We start from the raw sequence: 14353 nt of genomic DNA, 5'->3' as shown, positions 1-14353 counted from the left end.
CATTAAGTGTGTACTTTGTACCATGAAGAGAATCGCTATCAGACGTAACATACCCAGAAGTACACCGTTGCAATGCAATGTGATGATGCGCTCTTGCTCCTTCAAATGCCACAACCATGCTGCAAACTCAGTGACCTATCCCATTGCCCCCAGGTCTTCTCATTATGCCCTCCTCATTTCCATTGGTTTTCCTGCCCGGAGTGCGCCGACTCTCTAGGCTTCCTGTTCAACGACAAATTCGGTAGGCTGGGATGCATGAGCCTCAATGGCTGCTCCTGCTTTAGAACCTCCCAGTGCTTCTTCAGCGTATCTTCTCTGACCACCAGCTCAAAGTTCGCCAGGAAGCAAAAACTAATCTCCAAGCGCGCCAACTCGACGTCGCTGACGCCTCCAACTTTGGCAATCTTGCTGTGCGGGTAGCTGAGGTCTTCCAACGCCTTCATTGCCACTCGAAGTCCCGCTAGAACCAGTCGATGCGCATTTCGCCGCGTCACAGGAATCGCTCGTTCGTCAACAGCTAAGCGGTGGATATACAGGCTAGTAGCAAGGTACACGGCAGTGCTCATCGGGCACCATTGGTGGATTCGCGCTAGATATTCGTCGATACCAATGGGCGGCGGTTTCTTAGAGTAGAACTTGCGCGTGATTGCACTATGCTGAAGATTAATCGGCTGCGAGTTCTCCCCAATTATTATATGTGGTTCGGGTGCTTTCGGTGGCGATGGTGGTGTCGGTGATTGTGTCTGCCGCAGATGGACACCGTCTATTAATTGTGGTGTTGAGCTACTCGAGCCGCTCATCTGGGACATCATCGGTGGTCGACGAGGCGAAGACGCTGAAGCGGCGGCTGCAGCCTCGGCCTCCTTGCGCATGCGAGCCAGGTTCTTTTGTGAGCTCGTGCGAATGAGCTCCTTCTCTGCCGCCATTCCTCTCATATTGGGTAGTGTCGGGCTTGTGGGTGGTGGTGTCGGAGGAATATCGCCTGTTATCTTCACGAGAGCCTCGATTCCACCACTCAAGAGCTTCATCGCCGCCCTAGGCGATAACTTGAAGACATCGGTGTTTTCGGGGACATTCGGTGGGCTATCGCAGTCGGCAACGCTCAATCGCGGATCGGAAGAAGGGTTCGGCGGCGGCGGAAGGTCGGGGACGGCACTCGCGTTCGAGTCTGTCTGCTGCAGAGGCAGGTCCTCCCCATCAGGCTTTGGAGTCATCCCTGCAGTGTTCTGGTGTTGGTCCTGGGGGACACACCGGGGATGGTTATAAGGCGACAATGACGTCGGCTTAGGGTACGAGAGCAGTGTCTCGGTGTGTTCGGCGTGGGCAACAGCGAGCATCTAACGCTTCGAGAAAACAAACAATCGTAAGCAAAAGCCCCGACGGAGGCCGTGTGATGTGTGTACCGTTGAGCTTTTTCACACAACTCTCATGGCCCAAACTACTATTTTTGCACAGTTGCAGTTCCCTCGGCCAGATTCGGCTTGCGGGGGTCGGAATATGTCGCGGGGAGCCTCTTTCGCAGGTGACGCCCAAATGATCTGGCCCGAATGGCGTACTTTCGAGCCGTTCTAAGACAGGCTAACAGACTTGGCCTTTGGAACCAAAGAAGGAACTTGGCGTGGAATCGTGGTTCGACTAGTAAGATGGAATTATCGTCGTTCGGTCGCGAAAGATGAAAAGGCGAGCGGAGGGGCAAGCTGATTAACGGCGTAAGGCGATATTTCACCAAGGGTGTCTCTTGGTAGTCAAGAGGGGTTCGAAAAGGTCGGTCAATATTAATGCGGTGCGGCTGCACGTCTCGTTTGGGGGGTTAAAGCAAAGCAAGTGGTTCGGTTGGCAATGTCTCGCTCGGAGCAATATCGTTGGTGGTGGTATCGGTGGTTCGTGGTGGTGGTCTGGACCGACAAGGTTGAATTACTGGTAAAGGTGCTTGTGACAGAGCACAATCTTTTTGCTGATCTCGAAGCTAGTGCGGGGAACTGCAGGCATGCGGCAGGCGAAGAGAGCGCAAAAGACACGGCATCCCCGTCGCGGTGGAGGGATCGGCGATCGTCTGAAGTTGAGGACGCTGCAAAGTGCTGTATTAATGGCCAAACACACTGCAACTGCAGGTAAGTGGCAGGCCAGACAACGATGAAGGCCGGGGAGGAGGACGGCTTGGAGCTGCAGGCGAAGCGATGCGCTGAGAACGGATTGGGTGCCACCTGCAAGAAAAGCAAAAGGCTAGGCAGGCCGTAGAACAGCAGACTATGGGTGGCGTTTGCCTGAGGGAATTGGAGCTGGTGCGATGCGGCGGACGTCGCCGGTGCAAAGTGTACGAGCAGGGAAGCGTAGGTAGTGCCGCACAGGGGATTGAAAGTCGTATTATTCTCTGCAGAGGCGACCTGACCGGGAACGCGCTTCAACAAGCCGTGTAGCCTGTGTACTCGAGCAGATAGCGGTGGATAGACGGGCTGAATAGACCGGCGGAAGAAATGTTGTAGTAGTTTGGCGGGCAAAGAATTGCGGTATCAGTGGATGAGCATCTGATGAGTCGACAAGTACTCCAAGCTAGTTGTGGCTGGCTGGCTTGTTGATGGGGCGAGAGGGGAGATATGCAGGAACCACGACAGGAGGTGAGCCGAGGTGGCGAAGAGGATGGCCAAATGTAAAGAAGGATGGGATGATAACGGATGGGCTAGTGCGCTACCTTAGCCAGATGGGTATCGAATGTGTATTGATGAATTTGCTGATCCTGGATCGTCGTGGACGTCGCCGGCTATGCGTCAGTCGTGGTCTGCGTCTGCATCTGCATGTAATGTCGTCGAGTGCGCCGGGTCGGGATGGGAGACCGGGACATTTTAATGAGCGGTTGAAACTTTGGAGAAATTTCAGTGTTCGGAAGGAGGCCGGGATTCTGGGAAGGCGGACGTGGAGGTGGAGGTGGAGGGGCAGGCAGGCAGGTTCCACAGGCCGAGGATGGAACTGTGTGAAAGTAGAGGCAGCCCCTTCCTTGTTGCCCGTTTGCCCGTATTGTTTCTTTCCCCTTCCTTGTTCTTGTCATCCTCTGTGCCTTCCTCAAGCATTCTGATTTCCTTCCCTATTCTGAGGTGATGCTTACAACTTCCCTTCCGTTCTCTGCGCCGTCTGTGGTAATACCTTACGTCAAGGAAGGTATATACGTACACAGTCATCCATCCACCCATACATCTCGGGAAGGACCACAGAAACAACACCTGCTGACTTGGACTTGACACATTTCGCCCGCACACTCTTTTACACACACAAACAAAATGGCAGCCGCGCGCTCCATTTTGGGTTTACATCGCCTCGCATCGGGCAGGACGGGTGCAGAAGTAGCTCGGCTCCCGCGGTGACGGTTCAAATTCTCGTGTAATAAGTGAGGGGCTCCCTGGCAACGGGACATCACTAAGATGCGATTAGGTGCCCGTTAAGGCCCGATAGCAGATGGGTTGCCCTGATATCGACGGAATTTCATTCACCCAAGCATGGCGGGAAGATAATTTGCAGTATTTGATAGGAGTACCGGTAGCGTGTAAGGTGTTGTCTTGCAGGTGGCATCCGCTCGCCCTTTCCTGCCTTGCCCTGCAGTGTTTCCTTCCTCGTTTCTCAGTCCTGTCGCAAACCTGGAATGTGCTTCCTCCAAATCCCCTCAGCGGGCAGCTTCCATCCATGTGGTGTGGTGGTGAATTTGAGCAGGGGTTCGACGAAGCTAAGAGCAGCACAGACACTGGCCTGGCCAGTGCTGTGCCCCCACTCCCCCGTTTTATTTTGGAGGCAGGCGCTGATGGTGGCTCAAAGTGGAGATTTAGGGGTCCCTTTTTTGCCTGTCAAATGACCAGATTTGATGCACGAGCCCCGGATAATTGAGGCAGGCGGCACATAGCAGCAGGCAACTTCCAGATCTTCTAGACTTTCTATCCACACCGAGCTCGACTGGCTGGTGGAGCTTTTCAATAATGTGAGGTGTCTTGAATCGCCATTGATTTTTTCTGCATCTTCCCACGCCGCTGCAGATTCGATGTGACGGCAAACTGACGATAATGATACGAAGATCCAGTGTGTCCTTGTCCGAACGGCCCATCGGTGGCAAACACATTCAGGTCTCCGCCAGACACCACGCCACTTCCTTCTCCCGACTTACCTTAGTCGACGAACATGGCATCGAATACTTACCTACCCCCAGGCTTGTGCCACAAACCCACCCATCCTTCCTCAATTCTCCCTCACGGCTAGTCAGACTCGGCGCATACACACCACTCCGACTAGCCATGATTCTGGCCGGCTTCTCGGGGAGATCTACCCGCTGGGTTAGGGGAGGTCTCGCTACTGTTAGGCTCCTTTGGCCTCATTCACCGTCGCCGGCAGACCATTGCAGCAATGATAACGAACGGCTCTCGCATCAAACAATACCATCTCACTCATACCCTCCGTTTTTGTGGTGACTGACGTCGGAAGCTACCCAAGCGAATATGATTCATCCCAAAGCTAGCTGACAAACCATTGTCCTCGATGGATTTCTTGCAGCAACCTCGAGAGTCTTACTTACACCCAAGAGTCACCCATGCCTGTCCGGCAACGTTCTGAGCGCTATCGTATCCCATTCAAACTTCAAATGTTCAGCCACTCTCTATTTTGCCGGGTGAGCCCCGCGACAGCCCATCTACGTCTGCGAAAACAAGCGTCAAATCTACCAGGCCACGCTCTACCAGCCTGGTGAAGATACCTAATGCCATCCGCTTATACCAGCCCTCTACTCTCGCCGTTTCGTTCTAGTTCATCAACGCTATATCTATGAACCCAGTGCCACCTTGATATCCAAAACAGCGGGCTGGCCGCCCTGCACCGTCTCAATAGCCTTCTTCAGCACACCATCAAGATCCGCCGCATTATCTACACGAGCAGCAAACAAGTCTCCACCCGCTGCCGCCTTGGCGATGCCGGCATAATCGGGTGCTGGGTCGAATGAAATGTTGATTTCTTCGTTGGTCGCCCTGGAACCTTCACCGTCAGGGTGCACCAGAAGAAGTGACCGCCTAGGGGCGTTCCATCCTGTCGTCATATCAGCCTTCAATTCAGACTAGCCAAAATGATTCATCAACCACTTACCCTTGTTATTCAAAATAATCGTCAGAATAGGAATATTGTATCTCTTGGCGATCCAGTATACGCTACCTGGCACAGAGAAGAGGAATGTGCCATCACCAACAATTTGCACAACAAACTTGCCCTTGTTGTTACCGCCGTTCTCGAAATCGGTTGCCAGCTTGATACCGAGAGCGCCACCGCCAGACCATCCAAGGCCACCGCCACCGCAATTGATCCAAGATCCGGGCAGTGTGGGCTGAAGATTGTCGTGGACGAAAATGGTGTTTGTCACAGCCTCAATGGCCCAGATAGTGTCCTCTGGGCACAGCTTCTTCAGTGACCGGGTAAGGTGGCCAGTGCCGAACTCGCCATCCGCCTTGGGCTGCGCCTTTTCCTCAATCTTGGCAAGAAGTTGCTTGTGAGACTCCTTGACCTTTGCCTCGCGCTCCTTGGCTTCCGCAGACTCAAGTTGAGCAGCATACTGACCCTTTAGGTGTGCAGTGATCTGTTCAATTGACAACAGGCTGCTCGCTCGGTATCTCGACTGGGCGGCGATGTAGAAGACGGGCATTTGCTGCTTGAGCGGGTCGACATCAATATGGAAAATCTTGGCGTCCTTCTTGGGGTGGCACAGAGTGTTGATCCACGGGACGTCGCAGTCGAGAACGACAATGACGTCGGCAGTGTTTACCGCGTCTTCAATGCCAAATCGAAGTCCCAGCCAGCCAGGGTGGTCTGCAGGGAAGCACATGTCGCTACCCCCCGTGTCAACAACGCGCAGGCCCTTGACAGTGTTTGCGAGTTCAACGAGAGCGCCAGGGAATCGATGGTCTCTGCCGCCGAATCCAGTGACAATGAGGGGCTCCTTTGCACCAGCCAATGCTTCGGCAATCTTGTTGACGGCGTTCTTGGGAAGACCTCCGAGCTCAACGGGGTCCCAGTCCTCTTGACGAATGCTGTACGGTTCGACCTCGGCCTCCATCACCTCTCTAGCACCGCAAAGATATACGGGCCCTTGAGGATCTGACTTGGAGAACTGAAGGGCGCGATTCACCATCTGCTTAACATTGGCTGCTGTCTTGAGCTCGCCAGAGTACCGGCAGTATTGCGAAACGATTTGCTTTTGATCGGGGACATCCTGAATCCAGTGGATGTACTCTGTTCTGCTGCCCCTCATCTCGCCTTCGATAGTGAAGGGAGACAGACCAGCAAACACCAAAACGGGCGCGCGGCCGCATGACGAGTTGTGAACAGCAGCGCCGAGACCTTGCGTTCCTACGTCGACGTGGACAATAACACATTGCGGCTTTCCGGTCAGGCGAGCGTAGCCGTCGGCCATGGACATGGCGACCATCTAGATACGTCATTAGCACATGTCCAATTGGACGCACGCGGGAAGACGGAATCTCATTACTTCGTTGGGACATGTGATGATTCTGGGGAAGTTTCCCTTTCGCTCCCTCTGACCCTTGACCATGGCTTCAATAATACTGGGGTGGTCGGAACCCAGGTTCACGAAGCAGTGGGTGACGCCGGCGTCCCATAGCGCCTCGAAGAAGGCGAAAGACGCGGTATACATTTCGGTTGACTTTGACGAAAGGCTCCGGGCTTGTTCGATAGTGGCCTTGAACTCGTCCTCGACAAGCGGCCGAGAGGTGGTGGGCTTTATACCAGCGCCGGCATGGGAGGATGGTGGTGATGTTGATCCCCCACTTCGATGCAGTGGGGCAGCGGATGAGAAACCGGCAAGTTGACGAGCAGGGCCGCCGACAACGGCTATGCTGGGCGCCAATGTCTGGTTGAAGCGGACTAATCTCCCTGGGCGCCCACCTGCAGGGCCGAAGCTGCGCAAGCAACGTGCCATTGGCACCGGCAATTGTCTGAATGGCATGGTGAAGAACGGCAATAACAGGCCAACTAGCCGGCCAGAAGTGTGTATTGGGGGGGGGGGGGCGGGGTATCAACAAGTAAGGTGGTTGTGTGTGTGTGCGTGTGTGTGCGTAAGAGTGTGTGTGATTGACTACTTCACAGTGTTATCAAACACCTTTGAGGGAGGGGAAGAGTCTCGCTTGGCAACTGCGTCAGTACGGAACAGTCTAGCACCTAGGAGTCGTCGAGCTTGTGTGGCACACGTCAAGCAAGCTGTGGATGAACGACTCGACCGATCACCGGTGTATGGGATACGGGATTTGACCGATGACGCGCCGCGGCGGAGAAGTTGCACGATTCTGGAGACTTTGTATAGGCTTCGTCCTCTGAGCTGGAGCCTGATGGAGTAGTTTGACTGAAGTCAGTCGGGACTGAGTTTCCGGTGACGGGCGACAAAGACGAGTTTATACGCCCGGAACTGGGATCATTCAACAGACCGGTGGCCGGTCCAAGCTTGTTCCCCAGAAAAGGGAGCATCACGCCCTTGCGGCCCCCTTGGGCTAACCCCGCAATCGGCTCAGGGCCCGGTTTCATAGGGCGCTTGTTGTCGGCTCACTGCAGGGTGTCCAACACCACCTGTCACTAGGCGACAGAGCGCCTCCATAGCCGCTGGTCATTTTACTTTAGCCCCGAGAGAAGGGAGCACAAGGCGCCGTGGAGGGGCATGTACAAGGGTTGAGGAGCAGGAGAGTGAGAGGCTGATAAGAGGAGACAGCCGTTGAGATGACATGGCAGCAGGCAAGCTTCATCCCTGAGTGATGTAGTTGATAGATGAGCTTGATGATGCGATGTTTCTAGTCTTTTACCGTTTCTGGCCTTCTGTTATCAAGATGAATCTCAAGGTCAAAAAGTCCCAGCTACCTACCCTTTGGGGTAGCACAGTAGGTACTTATGTGTCAAACGCCGCCCTGGGCCGAGAATTACCGCTTCCCAGCCCCGAACAAGACGTTTTGAGATGAACAATGGGCTAGGTAGGAATCCCGATTCCCAAGCTCAAGTCCCGTCTTACTGAGAGTTCCCCGCAGCAAAGCGCGCGTCCGGGCGTTCCCTGGAGCACCCAGCTGATGCATCGAGCTTGTGCGGGGTGCAGGCGGTGTTCTCTTGTGGCTTTTATTATTAGCTAAGAGGATCCGCTCGGCCTTTGAGCTTCGATGCAGAGAAGCCCGAAGCCGAAGCCATCGAAATGAGGGCACGAGGTGAGCAATACCCAGTTCAATTGATCATATATCTGTCATTATTTACTATGATTTTATCTGCAAGATGCTATATTCTGACTAAGCCACGTTTCTTCACACTTTAGACATGTACAACCACCATCTTTATGCATCCTGCCTCAATGCATCTGGCCAGATCCATCCCAGCACAGAACCAACGCCAAACGCAACAAGGCACGTCAAAATCATCGTCGCCATGAGGCCCGCATAACTCGTCCTCTTCGGCACCGCCACCGGCGGTTTAGCCCTTCTCCTCCCCGCTGAAGCCTGTCTCGTCGCAGTCGGCTTCGCCGTCAAGAGACTCTCCCACGAATACACCGTTGCCGCCGTCGGCGTGCCGTACAACGTCGTCTCCTGCTTATCCATCGTCTGGTACCCATACCCCGTAGTACTCGGCACCGCGCTCGGCGTGCTCGTCGTCACGGCCGTCGATTCGCCGGACCAATCGTGCCCATCAAACGCTTTATACCACGACCACTGCGAGTCGGGGTCGTTCCAGTCCGCGAGAATACCCGGGCACTCGTTGAGGCAGTTGAAGAGCCCCGCGCCCGTGCCTTGCTTCTTGTTGCCGTGCTCGTCTGCGAATTTGAGGCCGCAGGTGCGGTAGCAGCCGTACGAGGAGCAGGGGAGGGAGTGCCACGGCTTCAGCCAGCCACCGTAGGATTCCCACGCGGTCCAGTCCTTGATGTCTGTGTTTGTGAGGGTGAAGTCTGGGGAGGACTCGACGCCGTAGTAGTTTGTTTGGATTCTGGAACCGTTGAAGGCCATGGCTGTGATTTTGTAGGATTCGGAAGGGCCGAGGTCTTTGGGGATTGTGATTTTGGGGTTGGTTGTGCCCATTGGGATGAAGTCGCTCAGGTAGCCTGCCAGTCGACCGGTTGTCAGTGATGCACTTTATCGGTACTGCGCAAGGATACCGAGGTAGGAAAGAAGGGCCTCATACAGGTGTACATCCATTCCTCGGTGTACAGGAACAGCTGGTAGTGCTCGTACAGCATGTCGTGGCCGCAGCCGACCTCCTCGTCCACGGGATTCCGGCATACCGCCACGATCTCGTCAAACACTGGGCCGGGGAGGGTCTCGTAGACGAACGGCTGTTTCCAGTCGTCGAAGCCGATTTCAATTTCTGTCTCGACGCCAGCTTTGATCTCGGAGGGAACGGTGACGTTCAAGGCGTGCGCTGTTGTGAGGAGCGTAGTGAGGAGCGCGAGGAGGGTGTTGGGAAGGGCCATGGCCGCGGTAGTGGCGATAAGTTATCGTGATCGCGATCGTGGAGGTCGAGTGTGAAAGCCGGTAGTCACTCACGTGAACCAGGCGTTGAGCGAGTGGACGGGAGGCAAGCGCTCCCTTGTTGTTGGCGACAGCAGCGAGTGCAAGTGTGGATGACGGAGGAAAGAGGCCATCGCGAAGAAAACTTATGTGACGGCTGATCGTGTTGATGCGAAGGATCGGGATGCTAGACAGGGGGCGATGGGATTTGCTTGGCTCCTTCCTGCTTGGTCTGCGCTAAAAAATAAGCCTAAGTACTTTGGTCCCTGGTGGAGTCCCCGGAGTCGCCCGGGATCGGGCCCGGAAGTGGGTCTATTTTCGGTATATGGTCTGGAGGAGGTCGGGGCGAATTGCGGACACTGGTCGCTGACCATCGACGAACTTTTGGTTGGGGTCGTCATTTGTTGCAAAGCTTCGTGTTATGTGATGAGAAGGTAAAATCATCGGACGACAGCGCTGCACAGAATCAGTCGAGGGTTACATCAACTTCGGTGTAGTACTCTCGGGACTCTTAATGCGCTCATTCCTGAGCATTGAACCCTGAGGATATAGTACGCGACAAGTATTCCAGTCTCTTGAAGAATATTCCGTCGCATTATAGCCATCACAGCCGGGAAAGACTGGCCTCGAGTGCTCGGGGGTCTGCTTCAATACCACCCCGCTCGCATCGGACTGCCGCATGATGTTTGGAGCTCGAGGCCTTTTACCCTGAGCTCCAACCTGGAGCTCCGCATGACCTGGTTTGCATGTTCAGATGAACGCTGTTTGAGATACTTAAGCTGCCCCTCTCTCTGAGATCATACTCTATGAGGAGGCTCCCCTTTCATGATGAATACTCCTTTTCTGCACGCCAAAGGTCAACTGAGATAGAAAACGCATTACAAAATTTTGCTACCCCAGCGATCTCGATAAATAACACAACAGACCGAATTCTGAACAATATGTCTATGAACATAGCATCCCCTTTCTCTCCTTACCCGAGCTACGTCCTCGGCACCGGCCTCACCTTTATAGGCCTCCTAGGCTTCGTCCGGCCCCTAGCAATTTATGATGCCTTCGGCATTGCCCGACCCCTCTCCGCAGAAGCCGAGGCTTTTAGCTACGCCAAGTCCGCGCGCGATCTAGCTACGGGGTTGCTGTTCCTCGGGCTCGAGACATATCAAGAGGGAAGCGGGAATGAAGACGCGGTGACTGCATTATTGGCTATTACTTCGCTTGTTGGAGTAATGGATTGGTGGATTGTTAGGAAAATGGGTGGGAAAGGAGGAAGAGGGGATGGGGGAAAGGCGTTGACGCATTTGGGGAGTGGGGTTGTGCTCGGGAGTTTCGCCATTTGGAGGTGGATGTATTAGTCTTGGATGAGCGATCGTTTTATCGCGTCCTTCCCGTGACGGAGGTTGGTGTCCAATGCAACGCAGATCCCAAGCAACTTGATGATCAGTAGTGTAGCCCAGGCCACATCGAATCATCTTTGGTGGCTTGTTTTTGACTCCAGCTTGACTAAGTGTTCGTGTTCTGCTATAATTACGGCCTGGAAGACTCTCTAATTTATCTTGCGCCCTTGTATGTGCGAGCCTCAAGCCTTATCCTTGTCGACGATGGTCCTGGGCGAGACCCTGATCTGCCAGTCGCTAACGTTGTGGTAATCGCCATACGTCCGGAGCGCCCTCGACAGGATCTTGTACTCGCCGCTCTCGATCGCACCACCGTGCGAGAAGTTGCCGCTCGGCCACCACGTGCTCGACGGCAAGCGCGGGTACTGTTGAACGGGGGCATCAAAGTAAGTGTCCGAGATGAGGTTGCAATGTTGGAGGGAGCCAATGTATTTGTCTTGGCCTGGGATAAAGGGGTACGACCAGTCAGTGGTCTCCCAGGAAGGGTCGACGAGCTTGGAAGGGTTAGCAGCTTTCGGTTGTAGTCTTGAGATGTGACACTGGAAGCTGGAGTTCATACATCGAAGCTGTACTCGCGAGTAGGCCAGAGAATATCAAAGTCAATGGTGAAGGTGTCTTCGATGGTCATCTTGAAGGTATCATTCTCTTGGATCAGCACGAAGTCAGGGTTTTGAACGACGGGGTCAATCCATTCGTCGGCCCAAATGTTGCTGCCGTAGACACTGTCCTTAATACCCAAAGAGAGTCAGTTACTCCTGGAGCTGTCATTGGGCTGGCATCATCTACTGACCAGCGTATGTCACCCGCAAAGACTCGTCGTTAGAGCCAATAATGTTGATGTATCCCCCATAGATCGGGAAAAGCTTCGCATCGATGGCGGCAGGTTCAGTGAAAGTCACCGTCAAAATTCCAGTCGTACCAGGAGCTACATCAAGTGTAGTCGTCGAGAATTTGACCGTGGCCAGTCCGGCCCCGTTGGAGGAATAGGGCACCGGGGGTAACGCGATCACAGGGTCAGAATCTGGTTTGGTGCAGATGGTGGAGCCGGCTTCGTGAATAATGTTGCCACGGTCTCGTTCCATCTGTTCTCAATCTTGATCTCGTGTGTGCCTCGGAAGTTATCTGTGTCGTTGAGGTTGATGACCGCGGGGGTGATGGTTGTCTTGTAGGTTATGACCTTGAAGGCGTCGACGATGCCGGCACCTTTCATGGGGATTAGGGTTTACACCCCGTCAGTTTCAGTGAATCTGGAGACGCCGCAAGAGAGACTTACGCCAGAGAGCCGCTTCCATCATGATGAGCGACTGGCTTGCCACTTGAGGTGACGAGGCGGCGGGCCGAGTCGCCGGCATTGTTGGCGATGTTGGAGCGGCCGCCATCCGCTGGGAAATACAGAGCGGCAACGCCAGCAATCTAGGAGCTGGATTGAAACGAGTTGAGAGAGTTTCCGGACAGCAACTTACATATGGAGTGGCCATGCTGGTCCCAGAGAGGACAGCCCACCCACCCTCGGAGGTCAGATACGTGGAGAGAATGGAACCACCTGATATGTGAAGTTAGTGAAAGACGAGATTGTTGGACGCCTAGATTCCGGAACGAGAATAACTTACCGGGAGCTGAGATCTCGGGCTTGAGGCGGCTGTCGACTATTAAGCCTCAGGACGAGAGGTAATCAGTGGCACCTGCGATGGACTCGGAGTTGACGCCGGTATTGCCAACTGCCTTGCCACCGTTGGCTACAAAATCAAAGTCCACTTTGCGACCCCGTTCGTTTTGCCGAACAAGCCATTTGCCATCCTCTTGGCTGATGAGTCCAACTAATTCTCAATGTTAGTACGCCATGATCGTGTTGCAAGGCAGGGGACGTTAGGTCATGGGAATGACCTACATCCAAGGAGCTGCTCCTCGGGGTTGTAGACGCTTCGATCGGGAATCCCCCAGGCAGCATCCTCAAAGCTGTAGGAGAATACCCACTTGACGCTCGTTCCGAAGAGGTTGGAGTCGAGGACGTGCCAGCACTCGCAGATGCAGGTGCTTCGGCTGTACCCGTTACTGTTAGCTACGGACGTGTTTCCTTCTTGAAACGTGGCAATACTAACGGCAGAATGAGAACAATATCTGACGAAATACCGGGGAACTCCCAGATATGGCACGAGTCAAGCCCGGTGTAGTTCTGGTTGAGGAAGCGGGCGTGCTTTGTGCCGTTGAGCGTCCACTGCGCAGTGTCAGAGCTAACATAAAGCTACAATGTCGTTAGTGGAATGAGGGCAAGGCCTTGATGGGCCCTACTGACAATCTCGCGTGTCTCATTGTTGCTCGATCTAGCAATTACCGTGAAGGCAGCCGTCTGGGTATGTTCGACGCTGCCCACAGCCGTCACACCAAAGCCGTTCGCAGCACTACTAGTATAGAAGGGCCCTTTATCACAAGTCAGTCGAGCATGAATCATAGGAGAGAAGAGGAAGCACACCCATCTCACCACTGTTACCGGCGGCAACCGTAATAAAAGTTCCCTTTGCTTGGATATTGGAGGCAACTAATTACAGCAAGGATGTTTTCTGGGAAACCAGCATTCGATCCAAGAGAGGCAGATATGATATCGGCGCCCTCCTCGTAGGCCTGAATGAAGCCTTGGGCGATGACATCCTCCATACTGCTACCGCCGCACCCAAAGACATTGTAGATCCTCAAGCGGGCATCAGGTGCGACGCCAGGCAAGTCCTCATAAGAGCTCGCAACAATGCCGGCCACGTGAGTTCTGTGACCGGCGCAGTCCATGGGATCCGCGGCAGGCACATACTCGCTCCCAATCTCATAGTCGTCGCCAACGAGGTCATATCAGCCTTCGACGTTGAAACCCGCACCGAATCCACCACCGAGGTTTGGATGAAGATAGTCGATACCGGTGTCAAAAATGGCGAAAACAACACCCTCGCCGCGATATCCGAGTTTGTGGGCCTTGTCAATGTTGGTGAGCGTGTGAGGGTCCTACTTCGGCAGCGGCTCGGACATGATGTCGGAGGCATCGGGCTTGACCGCCGTCACGACTGAGACGGGCCATAGCTTCTCAACCTCGGAGAGAGTCTCCATCTGCTGCAGGAACTGGCAGTGTGGTTGAGGAGGTCGAATGAGGCGCCATGAAAGATTTCCGAGGTGAAGTTTAAAGCTGGTTTCGCCGTGTTATTAGTGAGTTGCAGGCTCTGAAAGAAGCCTTCCGTGTCCTTTCTGTCTGTCAGCCGGGAGGGTGGGACAGGAGGGTAAGAGTGCGACTTGCTGGGCTTCCATCTCGTTTCCTGAACTTGGCTGAGCCAGAGGTGGAGAATTGAACAGCAAACCTTCGAGCGGGTTGTCAGAATGGCTTCTTGTCACCCAGAGTCGCCGCGGGAACATCTGCGGAAAGGACCGAGGTGCTCAAAAGAAGGGAGACTAAGAGTGATCCAATTGTGCCGAACGCCATCT

The 14353-nt window shown here is 54.2% G+C and overlaps 4 protein-coding genes across 4 annotated transcripts; all 4 read right to left on the bottom strand.

Annotated features, from left to right (window-relative positions):
- Nucleotides 1–173: 173 nt before the first annotated feature.
- On the bottom strand, nt 174–1214 carry BDZ83DRAFT_573349 (cyclin; the record flags this gene model as incomplete). Its single annotated transcript, XM_060504608.1, has 2 exons — nt 174–795; nt 835–1214. 2 exons carry the CDS (start codon nt 1212–1214, stop codon nt 174–176), a joined length of 1002 nt encoding a protein of 333 aa, XP_060367162.1.
- A 3578-nt stretch (nt 1215–4792) lies between these two features.
- On the bottom strand, nt 4793–6667 carry BDZ83DRAFT_718065 (thiamine pyrophosphate enzyme; the record flags this gene model as incomplete). The annotated part of the gene is made up of 3 exons (XM_060512020.1): nt 4793–5052; nt 5110–6442; nt 6503–6667. The coding sequence occupies 3 exons, from the start codon at nt 6665–6667 to the stop codon at nt 4793–4795; spliced, it is 1758 nt and encodes a 585-aa protein (XP_060367161.1).
- Nucleotides 6668–8234: 1567 nt separating this feature from the next.
- On the bottom strand, nt 8235–9554 carry BDZ83DRAFT_227527 (uncharacterized protein). Its single transcript, XM_060501785.1, has 2 exons — nt 9175–9554; nt 8235–9094 (listed from the first exon to the last, which is right to left on the bottom strand). Exons 1-2 carry the CDS (start codon nt 9461–9463, stop codon nt 8337–8339), a joined length of 1047 nt encoding a protein of 348 aa, XP_060367160.1. The 5' UTR covers nt 9464–9554; the 3' UTR covers nt 8235–8336.
- A 1522-nt stretch (nt 9555–11076) lies between these two features.
- Nucleotides 11077–13672, bottom strand: BDZ83DRAFT_750359 (peptidase S8/S53 domain-containing protein; the record flags this gene model as incomplete). The annotated part of the gene is made up of 12 exons (XM_060513908.1): nt 11077–11388; nt 11454–11616; nt 11681–11976; nt 12039–12097; nt 12168–12276; nt 12358–12437; nt 12505–12533; nt 12588–12711; nt 12783–12934; nt 12994–13136; nt 13188–13312; nt 13462–13672. The coding sequence occupies 12 exons, from the start codon at nt 13670–13672 to the stop codon at nt 11077–11079; spliced, it is 1803 nt and encodes a 600-aa protein (XP_060367159.1).
- Nucleotides 13673–14353: the final 681 nt, after the last annotated feature.

The sequence above is a fragment of the Colletotrichum acutatum genome (genome assembly GCF_030867785.1).
Source record: "Colletotrichum acutatum strain CBS 112980 chromosome Unknown BDZ83scaffold_27, whole genome shotgun sequence".
Taxonomy (NCBI): domain Eukaryota; kingdom Fungi; phylum Ascomycota; class Sordariomycetes; order Glomerellales; family Glomerellaceae; genus Colletotrichum; species Colletotrichum acutatum.
The sequence above is the reverse complement of the archived record's forward strand: the minus strand, read 5'-3'. Positions and strand labels throughout refer to the sequence as shown.

Bases quoted from the DNA above. Each gene is read 5' to 3' on its own strand.
- BDZ83DRAFT_227527 (XM_060501785.1), bottom strand. From the start codon at position 9,463: ATGGCCCTTCCCAACACCCTCCTCGCGCTCCTCACTACGCTCCTCACA. The intron at 9,095-9,174 runs GTATGAGGCCCT...GTCGACTGGCAG, and splicing joins CGAGGAATGGATGTACACCT to GCTACCTGAGCGACTTCATC.